Raw genomic sequence first — 14469 nt, forward strand, 5'->3', positions numbered from 1 at the left:
CCCTGGACTCAAGTACCTCTATCCCTGCAAAGAAAAAAGATCACCAGACCTATGATCCTTCAAGTTTCTTCTCATTCCTTTATCAAATATAACTCAGTGATGTCAGACGAGAACCAAGCAAGAAGCGGGGGGGGGGGCAGTCCGTGCGAAGAAGCATCCAGAGGGGTTAAGGCCTCCAGGCTGATGGAACAGGGCTGGGGGGATATATGCCACTGCAGTCTGTCATGGAGCAATGCCTCCTTTCCAGAATCATTAGTCAGGGGTTTAGCCACAGCTTGTCCAGCCACCTACGACCCATCAGTAATGGTGTTTCCTTCAAATGGTTTACAACACTTTCCTATTGCCCTCACTTGACAGGTGATAGGGAGACAGTCTTTGTTCCTACGGAAAGTGCGAAGAACCTGAATCTGACAAACCAGATAGGAGGTAATTTCTTCTTGGCAGGGTTTTTCAAGGTTCTGAATTTCTTCATCTGTTTATTTTTTGGAGAGAAAGGCTGAGAAAGGTGGGGGTAAGCGAAGAATCCTGGCTCCTCGGTTCAGTCGGAGGGCTGTATCATCTCTGAAATGCGAGAATGACTATGTGGCCGGGCACGAGGAGCTCCCTGGGTCTGGCAGGGTGTGGGCAGAGGCCGGGGAGGGCCGGAGGTGCAGCTCCCGCACGGGGGTGCTATCATAGTGAACCGTCCAAGAGAAAGAGCAGAAGAGTGAACTCTAAAACATTGAACTTCCCTTGAGCTGATACACTTGTGACTTGCTCACTGTCGGGGGGATTCTGTCTGTGCTGTCTGCCCCTCCTCGCTTGTTGTCTGTGAGCTGCTAATGAACCAGAACCGTGTCAGTGCTCAGGAAGGCTTTGGTCGGCTCACCCTTTCTCTGATTGTGGCAAGGAGGTAAGGCAGACAGCGGAGGCGGGAGGAGGGAAAGGGCTGGCCGGAGGATTTGGGGGCTGAGGCAGACTGGGGAAGAGCGTGTCATCACTCAAGAGGCTGGGCCACGAGCAGTGCCGTGAGTGGAAGCACCGCCCTGGGCGGGTGTCACCGACGGTCCCTCAAGCTGTCTGCACCTGTACCTGCCTGGGCTCCTGTCTGGGCCCCTCCCACCTCGGGCCCGGTGCTGGCAGGCAGGGAGTGAAGGAGGGCACAAAGCAGGATACGCTGACATTGGGGACATTCTTTCTGGCTATTGACTGTGGGTGGCTGAAACATGGGATCCCTTCGGGTGACTGACAGATGCCCTCTGAGCTCTGCGGCAGAGGCACGAGATCAACCCGATAAAGCGTCTGTGTGGAGGCCGAGTGTATTTTAGGGCAGGCAGGTTGGTGGATTTTCCACTGTTAGATCTCACCACTGTCTTCAACCATTTGAAAAATCTTACAAGTGATAGTAGAAGTTGGATCTCTTAAAGATTCGAGCCAATCAAAACACAAATGGCACGTTTCGGAAAGGCTAAGGAAGGGACACAAGAATATACACAAACAATGAATCATGGAACACCACATCAAAAACTAATGATGTAATGTATGGTGATTAACATAACATAACAAAAAATAAATAAATAAAAGCTACTCGATATTAAGAAAAAAAAAAAGAACATGAATGTCTCTAAAATGCATTGTCTGCAAACACTTGGCATTGATCAACCTACCATTGTCAGTCTTTCTTTTTTTTCTTCATTCACTCACTCAACAAATATTTACTGAACACTATGTGCAAAGAAACATGAAAGGCACACAACAGACATTAAGGTGAGGAAAATATTTTTTCCCAAGACATCTGCAAGCTGATAGGGGTGGTCAGTATGGGTTACTAGAAATATTTAATTTCAACCTCAGGTAAGTGAGTTTCAGGGCTGAGGTACAAACACATGGCAAGCCAATAAGCCATCATTCTCCTCTGGGATGTTCACGAAGGGAGGGGCTGTCTGAGCCTGAGGGGTGGGCAGCGGCACAAGTAGGAGAGAGCAGGGGGTCTTCAAGGCACAAGAAAAATGTCTTCAGCAAAGACATCCTGTCAGCGACATCCAGGAGATAATATCTGAAGTGGAGTTCCAAAGGCTGAGAAAGAGCGGAAGTACATTTGGTGTGTTGAACCTGACTCTCCCTCAGGACGTGCACGTGGACAAGGCTAGCGGGCCATGCGACTGCCTGTCAGGAGGAAGAGTGGAGGCTTCACGGAAGCAGAAGGCATACCTCGGGTGTCTGTGATCTTCCCCCCAGCTCCTAACTGAGTAGTTGCTCAGAGAAGCTGATGTAACTTGTAGACATAACAGACGGTTTCTCGTCATGTGCTACCACTCCCTAATGCAAGACACTGACAGCACAGTCTAGGGTCACTCAGTCCCTGCCCTTCACTCCTTCCTACTGCTGTGTGGCCGTAGCTCTTTCTGTGACTCTTAGCTATCTAAATTTCATTTAAGTAGGGTATTTTCCCTGAAATTCCAGGAAATCAATGTATAGTTTAGTTCAAATGGATAAGAGGGTGAAGTTTTCTTTATCTGAGTTTCTTTATCTGAGTCTTTACCTAATTTGTAAAAATCCACCACCAAGCTTGCCCAGGATTACAGTTATAGAACTAGTACGTGATTCTACACGATCTCGAACTATCTAACTAGAGTTTTCTTTATCTGAAACACCAGGGTTTCCCTGTCTGTTCCCAAAGTTTCACTGAGCAGAAATCTGGCTCTGTTGTGAAATTGTAACATTACATTTGTACTTGTTCTCTTAGATCTATATACTTTTTTAATATGTGGCTGATCTGGATAATTTAATGACCCCAGAATAAATTTTCCAAAGCTGATCTTGATGACTGGTTACTGATTTCTCATGGCTAATCCAGTTCCCTGGGGATTTCACTCGATGCCTACAATACACAAGACAGCTGTTAAGAAATCTAAAATGAGTTAAGACATAGACACTCTTCACAGGATCTTAAAATTTAGTGAAAGAGAAAGGTCTAGAAATGTTCATAACAGATACTCTAGGCTATGTAAAAAAGTGAAACAAAATCTCTCCCCCCAACCTCAAAAAATCAAAGTGCTGACCAGGTCAGTACAATTTACAAAGCTACACTTCTACTGACTAATCTGTCGGAACAGGTGCTACACATATGGGGCTTAGAGGTAAAAGAGGAATGTGAGTGGTGTGTCAGTTTCCTCTCCAATGTAAATTCCTATCAGCAGGTTGAATGCTGGGAATATCACCTCAGAGGTGGGGATGGAGCTGATGACGACTGGCACTCCCAGCCTGTCTCTTATCAACCAATGCACATTTCTGTGCTGGGTGACACTGGGGTACGATCTGTGGCGAGGACTGCCCAGGCGGATGCTGGCCATGACCTCATGACCCATGGAGCGCATGCTCTGGCCCAGCTGCCTGAGCCCCTAACCAACAGAATCTACACTTCTCAGGGGAGGCCTGGCCCGGGTCTCTTCCAGGAGCTCTCCGGAGGGCTCCGATGCAAACAGAGTAGCCCATTCACTGCCTCTCGCACTCCGTGGAAGGATACTGGTCACACATGCGCTACTCTTCACTATCCCATCTGCCCACACAAAGACCCAATTCAGGAGCTCTGTCGACCGTAAATATATGTATATCCGAGCACTTCCTATGTGCCAGCATAGGTACTGAGCTGAGGACCTTTGGTACATTTTGATATTTAATCTTCAAAAACAACCTTAGGAGGTAATTACTTTTGGCTTCCCAGTTTACAGATGGAGAAACTGTGACTTACAGAAGTTAAGTGACCTGCGGAAAGTCACAGGGCTATTCAGGGCGGAGTTGGCTCTTGAATCCGATCGGCTTGGCATCAAAGTTTGTGCATCTAGGCACTAAGACACAGCAGCTCATTTATATGCATGAGCTACTCAGTTTTTAGAATGTGTTCTGCATCTACGTACAAAAGGCTATTTGACACATATCCATAAAATGGAGAAAAAGTATCTACTTGAAGTGATCTACTGAAAGGATATATATTCAGCATCTATGTTCATAAAAGACTTCTGCAGATGCTGTGTGCCCAGGCTCAGTGTCTGGAATCTTAAGAGGATACCACTAGTGTTCCCAGGGATGGCATGCTCCATCGTGCTTCGTCTGACCCCTCAGGAGCTGCCGCAGGGGCACGGCTGCGGTCCAGCCCACCCGCGGAGGGGATCGCATGCAGCCCACCAATCGAGCAGACTCTGAAAAATGGGACGCTGCTGAGGAAAGTGACAGGACTTCCCCTGTTTTCAAAATAAAAGACGATTCTTACATTGTTCTGGAGAAGATTACTGCCAAAGCCAAACTAGTCTTGTGAGTTCATTCCTCTGATCAGCACGTATTGCACTCCTGCCAGATGAATAGTAATCCCACTATTAATAAGAGTCAATATTTCCAGAGCTCTGACTATGTGCCAGACACTGGCCCTGGTGGTTTCCATGAATCTCACACCAAGTCCTCATTATGATGAGAAGGCTGAAGCACAGAGGCTAAGAAGCTTGCCCAGGATTACAGTTATAGAACTAGTATGTGATTCTACACGATCTCGAACTATCTAACTAGAGTTAGAGAGCCAGGCAAGCTGGCTTCACCTCTTGGGCTCGTTATCACCCTCTTACTATTTATCAGGCACTGTGACAGGCACAGATTATAAAGGTGATAAGATATAGCACCTCTGGAAATGGAGAAACACACCAGTCAAACAGAGATAAGATGGTAAGAGCCAGTTTTCCAGGTAGGTTTTAAAGGACTAATATTTTGAAGATTAACCTAAAACTGTCAAGAGAAACTATCTAGAAAGGTCCAATCTGATAAGAGTATAACTCCTAGAAAACGGCCCCCTTAGGAGCTGCTCAGCCCTGCCGAAGGTGTGAATATGAAGAAAAGCAGAGGGCAAGAGACCGATGCGACTCTGACTCTGACCTGGGAGGGTCTTCCCAGGCTGCTGCAGGGCTCACAGTGCAGGGTCTCCCGGAGGAATTATGTGGAAATGAACCCACTGAGCCTGGCATCTAGTGGGCATTCATGAATGAATGGTGATACTGGGCAGGGAGGACTCAGAGGAAAGATGGTCCTATGACAACGAGAGAACCAGCAGGTGGGACCAAGGAGACTCATTAGCTTAACTAAAAAAAGGGTTTCCTTCCTCTAGGAGAAGGGCAGACATCAGGCCAAAGCTAAAAGGTGGGAAAGATGGCAGGGGAGGGAGGAGGCAGCACCTGTGAGTTTGCTTTTAAGGCAGAGGTTGCAAAACTGGCAACTCAAGGACCAAACATGTTGTTTTGTATTTTTGATCTGAATACTTTGTCTATGTTAAAAAAATCAGGAAATTTTACATCATCTGGATTTCTAACTTATCTCTTAGAAATTAGAAGATGTGGCAACACGAGGCTTGGACCCCCTTTCGAAGAGGCTGGCAAGCCCTGCCATTTGCCCCTTACCTTGTGCCCGTCCCCACCTAGCCCATGCACACATGCGAGTTGCTGACGGGCAGTTCGGATAGTAAGACCAGGCGGTAACAAGACCACCCTGGGAAGAATTCAGGGTCACACTTCACAGTAAGGGGAGAACTTAATCATGAAGAGACCTGGCAGTTGTCTCAATGGGGGAATAAAAGACTGGAGAGGACCGCTGGCCAATAAGTGCTTCCAGCCCATCCCCACCCCCCCACCCCCGCCCCAGCCCTACCATCTCCAAAAGCAGAGTTTTACCTGCCTCTAACCGTGTTCGTTCATAATTCACATGCAATACCTCATCTAACAATATGTACTAAAAACATGTTGTCTCATTTAAAAACCCTATGAGATAAATACTATTGCCCCTTTTTAAAAAAATGAGAATATCAAGTAATTAGCTCAAGGTCACATAACTGAGGTTTGAACATGGGCAGTCCGCCTCCAAAGCTCATGAACTTGAAGGAGTCCGGGCGTTAGAAGAATACTAATAGGTGCTTTCCTTAAAAGGGTTCCATGGTCAAAGAACTTGGGAAATGATAGCTTTAGGTTTCTTACTATAAGACTTCCTAGAACTCTTAAAACACTACTGGGCTTTGTGAATCTCCAAGTAAGGGAAGCCATGTTTAGTTGTAAAATAATCTGTTCGCAAGGAACACGGTCTGGGATATGTTGTAGTGGACACGACATGTTCTGGAGCCACATGAGTGAAACCTCATAATAAGGTCTCACCTTTTCCTCAATAACCTGAAATCTCCTCAATTGAGAATACATCTTGTTGCTTTTATTCTATTAATCTGCACTTTTATTAAAAACCATTCTAACACATCTATAACGGGAAGACAATAAAAAATAACCTTACACATACAGGATATTTTGACACTTACTGTTTTACTTCAGTTCTGCCTTTGTGAAATAGAAACCACTGTACTCCCATTTTAAAGACTTATTTATTTTTGAGAGAGAAAGAGAGAGAGAGTGAGCATGGGGGGGGGAAGGGCAAAAGGAGGAGAGAAGCAGACTCTTCGCTGACTGGGGAGTCCCCTGCAGGGCTGGATCTCATGACCCTGGGATCATGATCTGAGCCGAAATCAAGAGTTGTCCGCTTAACCGACTGAGCCACCCAGGCGTCCCCAATGCATTCCCATTTAAAAGACGATGAAAATGAAGCCCAAAGAGGACAAGTGAATTGACAACAGTCAAAAGGGTTATCAAGAAAGTGCCTGTTACCCCGTTCTTCCACTGAAGCACATCAGAAAGTACTGCCAGATGTTAATGGCCTCATTAAACGTTGCGTTTTTATACGAAATGCATTTTCTTTTCTTATTTATCAGTCATTTTCACCTCAGTCATCTAGTTAAGTCATACAGCTCCCAGTTAGCCACACATTTTAATTAACCCCATTCCTCACCATGGTGGTTTACAGAGAATATATCATAACAAGGCTTCTAAATAACATGGCTTAGTCAGATTATGACTACTAGGACTTTAATATATCAAGGAGCCGATCCTAAAGACCAGTTGCCTTTAAAAATGAAATATGGAAGGTTATTTTTATTCTACAAAAAAGTAAACATTTATTTCCCCCACAAATCTAAAGATCTCTACACCAATGTTTTGCTATGAAAAAGAATATGGGAAGAAGGGTATTACAATAATAACAATAATGCATTTTTCTTCTCTCTGCTGCCTCTTGTCATTTGGTTTCCATGTAACCTAATTCTTATTCCGATCAGAGAAGAAGGAACTGGAAACCAGGATTTTATTAACACCATCGGTATCTACCCACGCTCAGGCACATGCACAAACACACTCCTCTGGTTTCTAATTATGCATTTACAGATGAGCTGCTCTCCCCACAGATGATGAATAAAGTAGCTTTTGTTTTTAGAGATTTATTTCAAAGACCTCTTCATTAAATGCTATTTGGGGGCAGATACATAGCTATGGAAGGTTTGAAAAAGAACATGCTGATAAAATAACCATCAAGGAAATGTGCCAGTGACAGAACCTAAGACAGTCTTTCTCCAAAGGACACAATTAAAATACTACACACACACACACACACACACACACACACACACACACCCCAGGGAGGAAGAAGTTTATTACAAAAAGGCCTTTAAAGCCTCTTTGAAAATATCTGAAATTCCTATGCAGAGAGTAATAAGCCCTTGGAGATATGGCTGGAAAATGGATGGCTGCTTGTTTTCTTGTTTGTTTGGATAGTTAGAGGAGGCGGGAGGAGACAATGATGTTGCAAAAATTGCCCCATTTTTTTGGAGAGTCTGGTGAATCCTGCTATTTCTGTCCTATAGCCTGGATGAATGGGTTTATGAAAGTACAAGGAAAGGGGAAAGCTGAACTCTGATAAGGGGTGCCATCCACAGCCAGAGAGGAGAGCCTAACCCCGCCTCTCCCTTCTCACCTGGACAGGCAGAACCTCAGGGCTGCCCCAGTGCCCTCCGGGCACACTCAAGGCGGGTGGGGGGAGGGGAAGCCCCAGGGGAGGGGAGGACTACACCTGGTGGCTCCTCCAAAACAGAAATGGAGATATCTCCTGGAAAAATCCATCTTGCTGCTTTTGAAGATTTTATTTATTTATTCATGAGAGAGAGAGAGAGCGCACAAGCAGACGGAGAGGCAGAGGGAGAAGCAGGTTCCCCGCTGAGCAGGGAGCCCGATGCGAGGCTTGATCCCAGGACCCTGGGATCATGACCTGAGCTGAAGGCAGATGCTTAACTGACTGAGCCACCCAGGCACCCCTAAATTCATCTTGCTGCTTTTGAATTCCACTAAAAATTAGATGAAAAAGCCATTTAACCCTGAGGCAGCAGCAGTAACTTCTTCAAAATGCCTCACATTTAGGGACACAAAAGAGAACCCATCCGACACAAGCCTCCCCAGTGAAAAGGGCTACTTGCCTGTGCCAGGGACAGACCAAACTGGGTCATCGCATGCACTCATTAAGCGTATGAACTAGACCGCCTGCACTCATACCTGGCTCTGTTACTTCCTGTCAGAGGGTGTGGCTGTGGCCCGTTATATGACCTTTCCGGGTCTCAGTTTCTTCATCTGTAAAATGGGGATACTGATAGTATCTATTTAACAGATGCAAATGTAAGGTGCCTAGAATAGCTCCTGGAAGTATGATATAAGGATCTGTTAAGCAAATAACTAACCCTAACTGTAAATACAGGAGATAGTGAGTGAACTGGTTTCTGTTACTGATCAGTTAGACTTACTAATTTAAATGACATCCATGCTTCACTGGAAGAGTTTAAGTTGTCATACAAATGAAATCCCCTGGAGATAGAACCATCTTCATTCATTTTACAAGTGGGGAAACTGAGGCACTAAGTGGGCATACTTAAATATATATAATTCTTCTGCAAGTCCTGCCAAGTGCTTCTCATCAGGCTGTACCCACAGCGGGTGCTCGACCAACACTGGTGGCCTGAACAGAAAACTCCTGAGGTCTGAGACCTAACTGGAAATGTAACCGAGCTAGAAATATTCTTTATTCTAATTTCATTCTGTTTACAGATTTTAATTGTTGAGGAAGAACAGTGATATACTTGGCATGCTGAACCACTTCATTTTTACGAGGACTTTTTTTTAAGCATGGGAATGATGTATCGGGTGTGGGGAACATTCATTCATTGGTAAGATGTTTGTGTAAGGAGTGTCACTGGTCTAATGATGAATGAGGGAGGGCTGGAAACACCAGACATGCAGCACATTTATTTCCTAAACCCCATCAGGCCTCGGCTGAGCACTCTTTTAATATGCCTCAAACATCTCTATGTGAGCTTCACCGGGCACCCCGCTTTGAAAAAACTCAAGCCACTGGAAAAGAATCTGCAAGGCTGAATGAACACTCTTATGTCAGCAATGACATCATAAACTTCATTATTCTGTGACTCACATTTTTAACAGAAAGGACCATCCTTTTTGCTGAAAGATAGTGCCAACATTTTTTTTACCGTAACTTGGGTAAAGGTCCCTTTTGTCAATGGATGAAATCTGATTAAAAGATAGCCCGGCTGGGGGGTTCTCCATCAGAATATACGCCCACACTCAGAGCTATCTGGTAGCAAAGGCACAGATGATCATGTTGAGCCTGGTGAAACTGCTAATGATTGACTCTCTTGACTCCCCCCAAAAGCAATTTCATACGGTTCGATCTGAGAGTTGTGTTTCTTAGGACAGATTTCTACATTCTGGAAATGTCAGTTTCCTCATCTGTAAAATGGGGATACTCTTAGTACTTTCTTTAAGGTGCTTTCATAAAGATGATAGAAAATATATGAAAAGTACTTAGTATTGTCAAGGTGGGCACATTAGTGTTTCCTAAAGGTTATTCATTATTCGTAGTAGTAATATTAGCATCTGGTTCTGACACGGCCTTCCTGGGGTCGGTCTGAACTGGAAGTACCTTACGGAATCATGGTCAAGTGCATTGGGATGTGAGCCCCCAGCTCCTTCGTGAGGACCCCCCACCCCACCCCGCACGCCCCCAGGGGCACAGGCAGGACTCCTAACCATGCCCTTCTTTCTTCTCTGTCCCTCCCCGGCATTAACAGCAGTGCATTAACAGCACAAAGGCCCTGTCAGCGGCAGGAAGGTTCCAGAACTCAGAGCAAACAAGCAGGCCCAACCTCTGGCACACCCCTGGCTGGGCACTGGACTGTGCGCGTGCTGAGAAATGGCGCCCCCTGTGGGGCCCACTCAGCAACAGAACTGGCTGGGGCTTGGGGGCAGCGTGGGCAGGCTGGGCAGATGACTAGCTTCCTCCGGGTTTCTACTCGAAAGCCAAATATAACCCATATACAGGCTTTCTGAGATCCACCTTTCTGGTCTACCCTAATTCCTCCTTGTTTGTTTGTTGGAACTTCCTTCTGCATTCTTAAGTCAAGAGAGTGCCCACATGTTCCTAAAATTGTTTCTCGTGCCTTGGTTTTCTCTCCCCAGCTACACTGGGCGCTTTTTAAAGCAGGAGCCACCTCCACTGCTGGGCTCTCAACAGATCGCTGGTGAATAATCAATGCTGCAAATCCAGCAGTGAAAACGGTTCCACCCCTCTGTCATTCTGCACACTTTCCGGCTGCACACCTTCAAACAAAACCCATGTTGGTATGTGGCTTCCTATCAACTCCACCATGCTGCTTGACTTGACTTGATAATCTTATGCACCCTGAGAGACACCTTTCCAGAACCAGCGAAGAGAAAACTTTCCCAGTGGTTCTGTTCATCCTTCAAACTAAACAAATGTGGGTTTTGGCAAACTCTGTTCCCCACTAAGTGCTCATACTGACAGATACTTAGTATGTCAACCAGGCCTCTATTTGGAAATGAAGAGGACTACCTGGAACCCTAAGGGTGAAGTCCTTGGTGTTTTCACATCATGTACAATGGTCTCCAGAAGCTAGTGATAATTTACATCTTTACAGCACTGCCCAGTACTATCCCTGTACCCAAAGGGATCTCACATGCAAGGTCTCAGTTACTCCCATCGTGTGAGGGGAGGGGGATATTATGCCCATTTCACAGAAGAAACTGAGGTTTAGAAAGCCAACATATGTATGGGGGCGCCTGGGTGGCGCAGGCGGTTAAGAGCCTGACTCTTGGTTTCGGCTCAGGTAGTGATCCCAGGGTCGTGAGATGGAGCTCCAAGCTCAGCGTGGAGTCTGCTTAAGTTTCTCTCTCCCTCTTCCTCTGCTCCTTCCCCACCCCACTTTCTCCCTCTCTCTCTCTCTCAAATAAACAAATCTTTAAAAAAAAAAAAAGAAAGCAAGCTTATGTATGGAGCTGCAGAGCCACATTGTGGACAATGCTACGAGCCACTGGGGTAGCCCTGCTTTAGATGGGCGGAGCTCTTAGGACAGGGCCAGCGAGTTTCTGTGCGGTTGCCCTTCTGGACCACAACAGAGTAGATACGTCTTGCAGCCTCAGTTTTGTCAAATGAAAAATGGGGATAACACGATCCAGAAAACCAAACTCTCTTCAACTGAAATTCCACACTTTCTTCCTTATGGCCCTATGTTCTAGCAAAGAAAAAGTAGATGAAACCAAGGGCCAGGGCTGGGGGGGGTGGAGGGGAGATAAAGAAAGATAGGATGAGTGAGTACTTGATCTCAAACAGGAAAGCAATATTTTTTAAAGATGCCATTTTTAAAAATTTTTTTTATTTTTTAATTTTTTAAAGATTTTATTTATTTATTTGACAGAGAGAGAGATAGCGAGAGCAGGAACACAGCAGGGGGAGTGGGAGAGGGAGAAGCGGGCTTCCCACGGAGCAGGGAGCCCGATGCAGGGCTCGATCCCAGGACCCTGGGATCCTGACCTGAGCCGAAGGCAGACGCTTAACGACTGAGCCACCCAGGCGCCCCCAAATGCCATTTTTTTTTTTTTAAAGTAGATTTGCAGGTATACAGAAGGCTTACTTTCATTAGCAGTGAGGGACGGTGCTGTCATGGTGATTACGTATCTGTTTCCAGAAAAGAAATACAGAGAGCCCGTCAGTGATTCAACGAGAGGCGTGGTGCCATTCACAGGCTACAGAAGGGGCACATACCCCCTCCACACAGGACGTGAAGAATGTTTGAATGGGCCAAAGTGAACATTGCCTTAGGGGAAAAACAACTTGGTCCTTCTGCTGAACCAAGAGAAAAAGCATTAAAATCTCATTATTTTTCCTTTTTGTGGGTAAAGTCATTCTGGTAAACAGGAAGAGCTCTCAAAAATATTTTTTTTTGATACATTTACTCTTACCTTAAAGTGGATACAGTAACTCCTAACAGAGTCGGAGCAGAAGGATTTGCACATAAGCACTTAATAAATTCATTTAAATACGTTATTTAATATACTAACATCGTCATTTACAGCTATAATATTTAAGATTAATGTAACACTTACTACATGTCAGGTACTATGCTAAGGATTTCACATGTATTAAACTGATTGATCCTCACAACATTACCCTATAGGTAGAAATTGATATTATTCCCATTTTACAGTGAGAAAACAAACCCAGAGAAATCTTTTTTTTTTTTTTAATACCTACTAGTAAGTAGTAGAATTGGGACTTATTCAGGAAATTTGGCTCCAGAGGTCATGTCTTCCTATTATTTTGTTTACTTGTATTCCTCTTCTAAATAATTTTTAATTTTTTAAAAAGATTTATTTATTTTATTTATTGGAGAGAGAGAGAGAGAGACAAAGAGGGAGAGAGAGAGCGAGAGCATGGGGGAAAGGGGCAGAGGGAGAGAGAAACTCAAGCAAACTGCACTGAGCGGGGAGCCTGACTCGGGACTTGATCTCATGACCCTGAGATCACGACCTGAGCCGAAACCAAGAGTCAGATGCTTAACTGACTGGGCCACCCAGGCACCCCCGAAATAACGTTTTTGTTTGTTTGTTTGTTTTTTTAAGATTTATTTATTTTAGAAATAAAGAATGGGCAGGAAAGGCAGAGGAAGAAGGAGAGAGAATCTCAAGCAGACTCCCTGCCAGGCACGGAGTCTGACGCAGGGCTCCATCTCATGACCCTGAGATCATGACCTGAGCCAAAACCAAGAGTCAGAAGCTTAACCAACTGAGCCACCCAGGCAGCCCCCTAAATAACTTTTTTTTGTTTTTAAACAGAAAAGGTAATGAATTACTTCCTCCCACCCTGTGCGTTCAGGCTTCTTTATGGCCATCTGCACATGGAGTGAAAGGCAGGAGTTTGAGCACAATCTCACCACAGTCCAGAGTTGCCTCCCCAGGGTGGTGGACCCCCTGCCCAGGGAGAATGGGCCATTGCCTGGGCTGTCATTGGTAGGCTGGGGAATAGGGGTGCTGGGGCGCTGGATGAATACCTGCTCCTGGACATTGGCACCAAACGTGCTGAGGAAGAAGATGCTGGGCCACCAGAGGACTTAACCACTATTTATGTCTATAAATGGAATGGAGGTGTTATCAGATTTCAGGAAACAGCAACCAAGATTCATAGCTGCAAGAGGACACTATGAAAGATACAGTGCAATCAATTTTTTTTTTTTTCCCAAAGCTGTAGCTAGATCCTAGTGGATTCTGCTTTCTGGGTTTATGCTTAACAAAAGCTCCATCGTTTTGCTTTCCTATAGATTTAGGAAGCAGTTAAACAGAAAAAGGGAACGTAATTCAATCCTTCAGAAATGATTGTGAAGAAAAAAATATATAATGAAATCACATCAAGTTCAATGACATATTCCAGGCTCATCTCATATTCTTCCTGCTCTGACCATAGATTCAGTTTTTTTCTACAAAGAACCTTGCTTCCTTTTAGGGGACAATTTAGAAACTAAAATTTGGGGCGTCTCAGTGGCTTAGTCCATTAAGCGTCTGCCTTTGGATCACGTCATGATCTCGGGGTCCTGGGATCGAGCCCTGCAATGGGCTCCCTGCTCAGTGGGGAGCCTGCTTCTCCCTCTTCTCCTGGCTCCTGCTCTCTCTTGCAATCTCTGTCTCTCTCAAATAAATAAGTAAAAAATCTTTAAAAATTAAAAATAAATAAATAAATAAATAAAATCTGGTCAGCTGGTCTGCTCAGTGGTACTGTTGTATTACTACTTCTAGGCCCTCAAAGTAGGCAGAGCTGGAGATGGGAAACAAACACACGCATACACACGATTTATATTAACTATCTAAAAAACCATCAGTACCTCTAATTCGAATCTAGCAACCAGGGTTCACTGTTGCCTTTCCTTTCTTCTTATCTATTCTTCCTTTCTTCCACAGTGAGAAACCTGGCACTCATCAACCTCAGTATTACTGACTCATTTGCTTCAACTAGAATAAAAAGAAGAGAGTTCAGAATTACTCACCCATACCATTATATATATTTAAGAAAGACCCTACTGACTAGAGTTCAACAATTTTTCATTCTTTTTTTTTTTTTTTTGTAAAATATACATATAGCGAAATGCACAAATTGTAAAAGTACATTCTTAGCACCCAGCTGTAAAGATCTAGGACACTTCCAATCACCCCAGGTAACACAAAAGTTGTCTAAGAA

The 14469-nt window shown here is 44.7% G+C and overlaps 1 protein-coding gene across 30 annotated transcripts in view; it reads right to left on the reverse strand.

Annotated features, from left to right (window-relative positions):
• FARS2 (phenylalanyl-tRNA synthetase 2, mitochondrial) overlaps nt 1-14469 on the reverse strand; it is a 617893-nt gene that overhangs the window by 229805 nt on the left and 373619 nt on the right. The window contains exon 5 of one of the 30 annotated variants that reach the window (XM_064597241.1): nt 13245-14243. The exons of the other annotated variants lie outside the window; for them this stretch is intronic. Within the exon in view, the coding sequence (XP_064453311.1) occupies nt 14223-14243 (21 nt within the window). The 3' untranslated portion in view covers nt 13245-14222. Of the gene's footprint in view, nt 1-13244; nt 14244-14469 lie in introns of those variants that run through there. 30 annotated transcript variants of the gene reach the window in all.

The sequence above is a fragment of the Mirounga angustirostris genome, unplaced genomic scaffold (genome assembly GCF_029215605.1).
Source record: "Mirounga angustirostris isolate CCGP_5_RB_7025 unplaced genomic scaffold, mMirAng1.0.hap1 SCAF_8, whole genome shotgun sequence".
NCBI classification, from domain to species: Eukaryota; Metazoa; Chordata; class Mammalia; order Carnivora; family Phocidae; genus Mirounga; species Mirounga angustirostris.